Consider the following 9,692-nt stretch of genomic DNA (forward strand, 5'->3'; position numbering starts at 1 on the left):
CCCCAATAAAACCCCATAAAATCCCCAATAAAATCCCAATAAATCCCCAATAAAACCCCATAAAATCCCCAATAAAATCCCAATAAATCCCCAATAAATCCCCATAAAATCCCCAATAAATCCTCATAAAATCCCCAATAAATCCCCAATAAATCCCCAATAAATCGCCACAAAATCCCCATAAAATCCCACGGAATTCCCACAAAATTCCCATGGAATTCCCGCAGTCCAACGGCTGGGATCCCAACGAGATGTTCCGATTCAACGAGGAGAATTACGGCGTCAAGAGCACCTACGACTCCAGCCTGGCCTCCTACACGTGGGTCTGGGGGGGATCCCGGGGGGGATCCGGGAATTCTGGGAATGCTGGGAATGCTGGGAATGCTGGGGAATTTTTTGGGAATTTTTGGGATTTTTTGGGGATTTTTTTGGGGTTTTTTTTGGGTTTTTTGGGGGTTTTTTGGGGGTTTTTTTTTGATTTTTTGGGGGTTTTTTGGGATTTTTTTGGGGTTTTTTTGGGATTTTTGGGGGGTTTTTTTGGGTTTTTTTTTTGGGATTTTTTGGGGATTTTTTTGAGATTTTTTGGGATATTTTTTTGATTTTTTGGGAATTTTTTGGGAATTTTTGGGAATTTTTCGGGATTTTTTTGAGATTTTTTAGGGATTTTTTGGGATTTTTTTTTGGGATTTTTTGGGGAATTTTTTGGGATTTTTTGGGGATTTTTTTGGGGATTTTTTGGGATTTTTTTTATTTTTTGGGGAATTTTTTGGGAATTTTTGGGAATTTTTCGGGATTTTTTTGAGATTTTTTAGGGATTTTTTGGGGATTTTTTGGGGATTTTTTTGAGATTTTTTGGGTTTTTTTTTGGATTTTTTGGGATTTTTTTGGGGGATTTTTTGGGGATTTTTTCGGATTTTTTGGGAGATTTTTTTGGGAATTTTTTGGGGATTTTTTTGGGGATTTTTTGGGATTTTTTGGGAACTTTTTGGGATTTTTTTTTGATTTTTTGGGGGATTTTTTGGGATTTTTTTGGGGAATTTTTTGGAATTTTTGGGAATTTTTTGAGATTTTTTGGGATTTTTTGGATTTTTTGGGGAATTTTTTGGGAATTTTTTTGGAATTTTTGGGGATTTTTTGGGGATTTTTGGGATTTTTTGGGGGGATTTTTTGGGGATTTTTTAGGATTTTTTGGGGATTTTTTTGGGGATTTTTTTTGGGAATTTTTTTGGGAATTTTTGGGAATTTTTTTGGATTTTTTTGGGGGAATTTTTTTGGAATTTTTAGGAATTTTTTTGGATTTCTTGGGGGATTTTTGGGGATTTTTTTTTATTTTTTTGGGATTTTTTTGGGATTTTTTTGGGGATTTTTTTGGGATTTTTTGGGGATTTTTTGGGATATTTTGGGTTTTTTTAGGGGAGGTTTTTGGGCCATTCTGGGTCCATTTTTGGGATTTTTTTTGTTGCCATTTTTGGGCCATTTTGGCTCCATTTTTGGGCCATTTTGGCTCCATTTTTGGGCCATTTTGGCTCCATTTTTGGGCCATTTTTTTCCTGAATTTCAGGATTTTTTGGCTCCATTTTTGGGCCATTCTGGGTTAGATTTTTGGACCATTTTGGCTCCATTTTTGGGCCATTTTGGGTTTGTTTTTGGGCCATTTTGGCTCCATTTTTGGGTTCATTTTTGGGTCATTTTTAGGCCATTTTGGCTCCATTTTTGGGCCATTTTTGGGCCATTTTGGGTCATTTTGGGTCCATTTTTGGGTCATTCTGGGTCCATTTTTGGGTCATTTCTGGGCCATTCTGGCTCCATTTTTGGGCCATTTTGGGTCATTTTTGGGCCATTTTGGCTTCATTTTTGGGTTCATTTTTGGGTCATTTTGGCTCCATTTTTGGGTCATTTTTGGGCCATTTTTGCTCCATTTTTGGACCATTCTGGCTCCATTTTTGGGCCATTTTTTTTCTGATTTTCGGGTTTTTTTGGTGCTGTTTTTGGGCTATTTTAGGTCCATTTTTGGGCCATTCTGGGTTAGATTTTTGGGCCATTTTGGCTCCATTTTTGGGTCTAAAACCCTCTTTTTCCCCCTTTTCCCAGGGTCCCCCTGGCCCGCGAGGACAGCGCGGCGTTCCGGCAGCGCCGGCTCCGGGGACGAGTTTGGGTCATTTTGGGTCAATTCTGGGACATTTTGGGTCAATTCTGGGCCATTTTGGGTCAATTCTGGGCCATTTTGGCTCCATTTTTGGGTTCATTTTTGGGTCATTTTTGAGCCATTTTGGCTCCATTTTTGGGCCATTTTGGGTCCGTTTTTGGGCCATTTTGGCTCCGTTTTTGGGCCATTTTGGCTCCATTTTTGGGTCATTTTTGGGTCATTTTTGGGTCATTTTGGGTCCATTTTTGGACCATTTTGGGTTCATTTTTGGGTATTTTTGGGATTTTTTTTCTTGCCATTTTTGGGTTTTTTGGCTCCATTTTTGTGTCATTCTGGCTCCATTTTTGGGCCATTTGGGCTCTATTTTTGTGTCATTCTGGCTCTATTTTTGGGTCCATTTTTGGGTTCATTTTTGGGCCATTTTGGCTCCATTTTTGGGCCATTCTGGGTTAGATTTTTGGGCTATTTTAGATCCATTTTTGGGCCATTTTGGCTCCATTTTTGGACCATTTTGGTTCAATTCTGGGCCATTTTGGGTCCATTTTTGGGTCATTTTGGTGCCGATTTTTGGGATTTTCTGTGTCCATTTTTGGGCCATTTTTTTGCTGATTTTCAGGTTTTTAGTGCTGTTTTTGGGCCATTTTGGGTCCATTTTTGGGCCCTTTTGTGTCCATTTTTGGGTCATTTTGGCTCCATTTTTGGGCCATTCTGGGTTAGATTTTTGGGCTATTTTAGATCCATTTTTGGACCATTTTGGGTCCATTTTTGGGCCATTTTGGCTCCATTTTTGGACCATTTTGGGTCCATTTTTGGGATTTTTTTTGTTGCCATTTTTGGGTTTTTTGACTCCATTTTTGGTCCATTTTTGTGCCATTCTGGGTCCATTTTTGGGCCATTCTGGCTCCATTTTTGGGCCATTTTGGCTCCATTTTGGGGCCATTTCGGCTCCATTTTTGGGCTATTTTAGGTCATTTTTTGGGCTGTTTTGGGTCCATTTTTGGGCTATTTTAGATCCATTTTTGGGCCATTTTTTTTCTGATTTTCGGGTTTTTTTGGTGCTGTTTTTGGGCTATTTTAGCTCCATTTTTGGGCCATTTTTTTTGCTGATTTTCGGGATTTTTTGGCTCCATTTTTGGGTCTAAAACCCCCGTTTTTGTGTCCCCCCAGGGTCCCCCTGGCCCGCGAGGACAGCGCGGCGTTCCGGCAGCGCCGCCTCCGGGGACGAGTTTGGGTCATTTTGGGTCAATTCTGGGACATTTTGGATCCATTTTTGGGCCATTTGGGCTCCATTTTTGGGCCATTTTGGCTTCGTTTTTTGGGTCATTTTGGCTCCATTTTTGGGTCATTTTGGGTTAGATTTTTGGGCTATTTTAGGTCCATTTTTGGGTCATTTTGGGTCCATTTTTGGGTCCATTTTTGGGTCATTTTGGGCCCATTTTTGGGCCATTTTTTTGCTGATTTTCGGGATTTTTTGGCTCCATTTTTGGGCCATTTTGGGTGCATTTTTGGGCCATTCTGGGTCCATTTTTGGGCCATTTTTCTGCTGATTTTCGGGATTTTTTGGCTCCATTTTTGGGCCATTTTGGCTCCATTTTTGGGTCATTCTGGCTCCATTTTTGGGCCATTTTTTTTCTGATTTTCGGGATTTTTTGGCTCCATTTTTGGGCCATTTTTTTGCTGATTTTCAGGATTTTTTGGCTCCATTTTTGGGCCATTTTGGGTCCATTTTTGGACCATTTTGGGTTCATTTTTGGGATTTTTTTTGTTGCCATTTTTGGGTTTTTGGCTCCATTTTTGGGTCATTTTGGGTCCATTTTTGGGTTATTTTAGATCCATTTTTGGACCATTTTGGCTCCATTTTTGGGCCATTTTGGCTCCATTTTTGGACCATTTTAGGGTCCATTTTTGGGATTTTTTTTGTTGCCATTTTTGGGTTTTTTGGCTCCATTTTTGGGTCATTTTGGGTGTTTTTGTGTCCCCCCAGGGTCCCCCTGGCCCGCGAGGACAGCGCGGCGTTCCGGCAGCGTTTGGCGCGCGCGGCCGCCCTGGCCCGCGAGATCGAGGCCAGCCCCGGCCACCGCCTGCGAGCCGCCCTCGAGGAGGAAGAGGAAGGGGAGGAGGAGGAAGGGGAGGAGCCACAGAGGGGGCGGGGCCAGCCCCAGGCCACGCCCAGCCAGCCGGGAGGCCACGCCCAGGATTCGGGGAGGGAGAGCCCGGCAGGGGGCGGCAGCAGGTGGGGGAGGGGAGGGGGGGGGGATGGGGAGGGGTTTGTCCAAAATTTATCCGAAATTCAGCCAAAATTTGTCCCAAAATTCACCCAAAATTCACCCAAAGTTCACCCAAAATTTGGTTTAAATTCACCCAAAATTCACCCAAAATTTGGTTTGAAGTCGCCCAAAATTCACCCAAAATTCACCCAAAATTTGGTTTAAATTCACCCAAAATTCACCCAAAGTTCACACAAAATTTACCCAAAATTCACCCAAAATTCAGCCAGAATTCACCCAAAATTTACCCAAAATTCACCCAAAATTTGGTTTAAATTCACCCAAAATTCACATAAAATTCACCCAAAATTTACCCAAAATTCACCAAAATTCGCCCAAAATTCACACAATATTTATCCAAAATTCACCCAAAATTTACCCAAAATTTGGTTTAAATTCACCCAAAATTTACGCAAAATTCACCCAAAGTTCACACAAAATTTACTCAAAATTCACCCAAAATTCGCCCAAAATTCACCCAAATTTTACCCAAAATTTGCCCAAAATTTACCCAAAACTTGGTTTAAATTCCCCCAAAATTCACACAAAATTTAACCAAAATTCACCCAAAATTCACCCAAAATTTACCCAAAATTTGGTTTAAATTCACCCAAAATTCACATAAAATTCACCCAAAATTCACCCAAAATTTACCCAAAATTCACCCAAAATTTATCCAAAATTTGGTTTAAAGTCACCCAAAATTCACCCAAAGTTCACACAAAATTTACCCAAAATTCGCCCAAAATTTCCCCAAAATTTTCCCAAAATTTGGTTATAATTCTCCCAGAATTCACACAAAACTCACCCAAAATTTACCCAAAATTTACCCAAAATTCACACAAAATTCACCCAAAATTCACCCAAAGTTCACACAAAATTCACCCAAAATTCACCCAAAATTTGGTTTAAATTCTCCCAGAATTCACACAAAATTTACCCAAAATTTGGTTTAAATTCACCCAAAATTCTTCCAAAGTTTACCCAAAATTCACCTAAAGTTCACCCAAAATTCCCCAAAAATTGCCCCAAATTTTACCCAAAAATTCACCCAAAATTCACCCAAATTTTGCCCAAAAATTGCCCAAAAATTCACCCAAAATTCCCCAAAATTCACCCAAAATTCACCTAAAATTGACCCCAAATTCCCCAAAAATTCCCCAAATTCCCCCCAAATCCCCGCCCCTCCCCCCCCGCCCCTCCCCCTCCCCCCTGACCTCTCCCCGCCCCTCCCCCCACAGGGAGAAGCCGCCGCCCCTCCCCCCCCAGCGGGGGCGGGGCCTGGGGGGGTCCCTGCGCTGCCCGCGGGGTGGGGGAGGGGCGGGGGGGCGTGGCCTGGCCCTGCCCCTCCCCCACCCCGAGCCCGGCCTGAACGGAGGTGAGGGGGGGGGGGGGGTGGGGGAGGGGAAATTTGGGGGTGGGGGAGGGGAAATTTGGGGGTGGGGGAGGGGCTGGGAGGGTGGGGGAGGGGAAATTTGGGGTGGGGGAGGGGAAATTAAAGGGGTGGGGAAATTTGGGAGTGGGGGAGGGGAATTTGAGGGTGGGGGAGGGGAAATTTGGGGGTGGGGGAGGGGCAATGGGGTGGGGGAGGGGAAATTTGGGGGTGGGGGAGGGGAATTTGGGGCTGGGGGAGGGGAAATTGAAGGGGGGAGGGGAAATTCAAGTGGGGGAGGGGAAATTTGGGGGTGGGGGAGGGGAATTTGGGGTGGGGGAGGGGAAATTGAAGGGGGGAGGGGAATTTGGGGTGGGGGAGGGGCAATGGGGGTGGGGGAGGGGAAATTTGGGGTGGGGGAGGGGAATTTCAAGTGGGGGAGGGGAAATTTGGGGGTGGGGGAGGGGAAATTGAAGGGGGGAGGGGAATTTGGGGGTGGGGGAGGGGAAATTTGGGGTGGGGAGGGGAAATTGAAGGGGGAGGGGAAATTTGGGGGTGGGGGAGGGGAAATGGGGGTGGGGGAGGGGAAATTTGGGGGTGGGGGAGGGGCTGGGGGGGTGGGGAGGGGAATTTGGGGTGGGGGAGGGGCTGGGGGGTGGGGGAGGGGAAATTTGAAGTGGGGGAGGGGCTGGGGGGGTGGGGGAGGAAAAATTTGGGGTCGGGGAGGGGAAATTGAAGGGGGGAGGGGAAATTTGGGGTGGGGGAGGGGAAATTTGGGGGTGGGGGAGGGGAATTTGGGGGTGGGGGAGGGGCAATGGGGGTGGGGGAGGGGAAATTTGGGGGTGGGGGAGGGGAAATTGAAGGGGGGAGGGGAAATTTGGGGTGGGGGAGGGGCAGTGGGGGGTGGGGGAGGGGAAATGGGGGTGGGGGGGAAAATTGGAGGTGGGGGAGGGGCAATGGGGGTGGGGGAGGGGAACTCGAAGGTGGGGGAGGGGAATTTCGGGGGGTGGGGTCGGGGGTCAGCTGACCCCGCCCCTCCCCCCCCACCCCCTCCAGGACCCCCCCGGATGTCCCCGAAGTCCCAGCGTCCCCTGCGTGGGGGGAGGGGCGTTGGGGGAGGGGCGGCTCCTCCCCCTCCTCCCCGCCCCTCCCCCCCCCAGCCGGAAGTGGCGGGGGAGGGGCCGAGCTGCCCCTCCCCCACCCCCAAGGAAACTCCCGGCCCCTCCCCCACCGCCCCTCCCCCACCCGCGGCGGAGACCCCCCGGAAAGGTGAGGGGGGGGAGGGGGGTGGGGGAGGGGGGGTGTGGGGGAGGGGCGAGCTCGCCCCTCCCCCCACTCGGAGCTGAGCCCGCCCCTCCCCCACAGGAGGAGCCCGGCCCAGGGAGGAGCTGAGGGGGCCCGGAAAGGTGGGGGAGGGGCGGTTTGGGGGTGGGGGAGGGGCTGTGGGGGTGGGGGAGGGGCTGGAGGGGGTGGGGGATGGGACTGTGGGGGAGGGGCGGTTTGGGGGGGTGGGGGAGGGGTGAAAATGGGTGGGGGAGGGGCTGTGAGGGGTGGGGGAGGGGCGGTTTGGGGGTGGGGGAGGGGCTGGGGGGGAGGGGCTATGGTGCAGGGAATGGGGGAGGGGCTGTGGGGGGTGGGGGAGGGGGTTTTGGGGTGGGGGAGGGGTGAAAATGGGTGGGGGAGGGGCTGTGGGGGGTGGGGGAGGGGCTGGAGGGGCGGTGGGGGAGGGGCCGGAAAGGTGGGGGAGGGGCGTTTTGGGATGGGGGAGGGGCTGTGAGGGGTGGGGGAGGGGCTCTGGAGGGTGGGGGAGGGGCTGTGGGGTGGGGGAGGGGCTGTAGGGGAGGGGTTGTGGGGGAGGGGCGGTTTGGGGGGTGGGGGAGGGGTGAAAATGGGTGGGGGAGGGGCTGTGGGGGGTGGGGGAGGGGTGAAAATGGGTGGGGGAGGGGCTGTGGGGGTGGGGGAGGGGCTGGAGGGGGTGGGGGAGGGGCTGTGAGGGGTGGGGGAGGGGGTTTTGGGGTGGGGGAGGGGTAAAACTGGGTGGGGGAGGGGCTGGGGAGTGGGGGAGGGGGTGAAGGTGGGTGGGGGAGGGGCGGTTTGGGCTCGTTGGGGTCAATTTTGGGGCGATTTTGGGTCATTTCGGGGTAATTTGGGATCATTTTGGGTCTTTTGGTGATTTTGGGTCATTTTGGGTCATTTTGGGGTAATTCCGGGTCACTTTGGGCCATTTTGGGGTCAATTTTGGGTCATTTTGGGTCATTTTGGGTTATTTTGAGTCAATTTTGGGTCATTCTGGATCAATTTGGGTCATTTTGGGGTCAATTTTGGGACACTTTGGGTCAATTTTGGGTCATTTTGGGATCATTTGGGGTCATTTTGGGTCTTTTGGTGATTTTGGGTCATTTTGGGTCAATTCTGGGTCATTTTGGGGTCATTTTTGGGTCATTTTGGGTCATTTTGGGATCATTTGGGGTCATTTTGGGTTTTTTGGTGATTTTGGGGTCATTTTGGGTCATTTTGGGTCAATTTTGGCTCATTCTGCATCAATTTGGGGCGATTTTGGGTCAATTTTGGGTCATTTTGGGGCAATTTTGGGTCATTTTGGGTCAATTTTGGGACATTTTGGGTCATTTTGGGGCAATTTTGGATCCTTTTGGGTCATTTTGGGTCAATTCTGGGTCATTTGGGGTCATTTTGGGTCATTTTGTGGTCGATTTTTGGTCACTTTGGGTCAATTTTCGGTAATTCTGGGTTATTTTGAGTCAATTTTGGGACATTTTGGGTCATTTTTGAGTCAATTTTTGGTCACTTTGGTTCAATTTTGGGTCATTTTGGGGCAATTTTGGGTCAATTTGGGTCATTTTGGGTCATTTTGGGTTCATTTTGGATCTCTTTGGGGTCATTTTGGGCCATTTTGGGTCACTTTGGGTAAATTTTGGGTCATTTTGGGTTAATTTTGGTTCATTTTGGTCAATTTTGGGTCATTTTGGGTCAATTTCGCCTCTTTTTTGGGGGGGGGGGGTCACTTCCTCCTCATCCCCCCCTCCCCCCCCCTTCTCTGACCGCCCCTCCCCCCACAGCTCCCGCCCGCCGCCGCCGCCCCCCCGGCCCCGCCCCTCCCCCACCCCAAACCGGCGCCCGCGCTGGGGGAGGGGCCGGGAGGGGGGAGGGGGAGGGGGCGGGGCCTCCGCGACCCCCCCGGGGAGCCCCCCGGGGGTGGGGGAGGGGAAGGAGGAGGCGCCGATCTCCGAGTGAGTTCGGGGGGGGGAGGGGAGGGGGGAGGGGCTCGGGGTCTGTGGGGTGGGGGGAGGGGTCTCTGGAGGTGCTGACCCCGCCCCCCCGCCCCTCCCCCACCCCCCCCCCCAGGCAGGTGAAGCGCTCGACGCTGAACCCCCACGCCAAGGAGTTCAGCCCCGGGAGACCCCTGGTGAGGGGTGGGGGAGGGGCGGGGCTGGGGGGGTGGGGGAGGGGCTGGGGGCGGGGCTAGGAGTGGGGGAGGGGTTGAGGGTAAGGGTGGAGCCCAAGGGGGAGGGGCTGAGGGGGTGGGGGAGGGGCTTGGGGGGATGGGGGAGGGGTTGAGGGAGTGGGGGAGGGGCTGAGGGGATGGGGAGGGGCTGAGGGAGTGGGGGAGGGGTTTTAAAGGGGTGGGGGAGGGGCTGGAGCCAAAGGGGGAGGGGTTAAAAAGGTGGGGGGAGGGGCTGAGGGGGTGGGGGAGGGGCTTGGGGGGATGGGGGAGGGGTTGAGGGAGTGGGGGAGGGGCTGGAGCCAAAGGGGGAGGGGTTAAAAGGGCGGGGGGAGGGGCTAAGGGGTGGGGGAGGGGCCAAGGGGGTGGGGAAAGAGGGGGTGGGGGAGGGGTTAAAGGGCTGGGGGTGCGGCCAAAGGGTGGGGGAGGAGCCGGGAGAGGAGTTCA

At 51.1% G+C, this 9,692-nt stretch overlaps 1 protein-coding gene across 1 annotated transcript in view; it reads left to right on the top strand.

The window, feature by feature from the left end:
- Window positions 1-9,692, top strand: part of LOC111943375 (ataxin-2-like protein) — a 33,519-nt gene that overhangs the window by 22,246 nt on the left and 1,581 nt on the right. Inside the window, exons 7-13 of the mRNA XM_086872126.1 lie at window positions 228-319; window positions 4,131-4,379; window positions 5,655-5,791; window positions 6,842-7,054; window positions 7,151-7,191; window positions 8,863-9,033; window positions 9,149-9,227. Coding sequence (XP_086728252.1) covers window positions 228-319; window positions 4,131-4,379; window positions 5,655-5,791; window positions 6,842-7,054; window positions 7,151-7,191; window positions 8,863-9,033; window positions 9,149-9,227 — 982 coding nt within the window. The remainder of the gene's footprint in view (window positions 1-227; window positions 320-4,130; window positions 4,380-5,654; window positions 5,792-6,841; window positions 7,055-7,150; window positions 7,192-8,862; window positions 9,034-9,148; window positions 9,228-9,692) is intronic.

The sequence above is a fragment of the Cyanistes caeruleus genome, chromosome 39 (genome assembly GCF_971803275.1).
Source record: "Cyanistes caeruleus chromosome 39, bCyaCae1.hap1.1, whole genome shotgun sequence".
In the NCBI taxonomy this organism is placed as follows: domain Eukaryota; kingdom Metazoa; phylum Chordata; class Aves; order Passeriformes; family Paridae; genus Cyanistes; species Cyanistes caeruleus.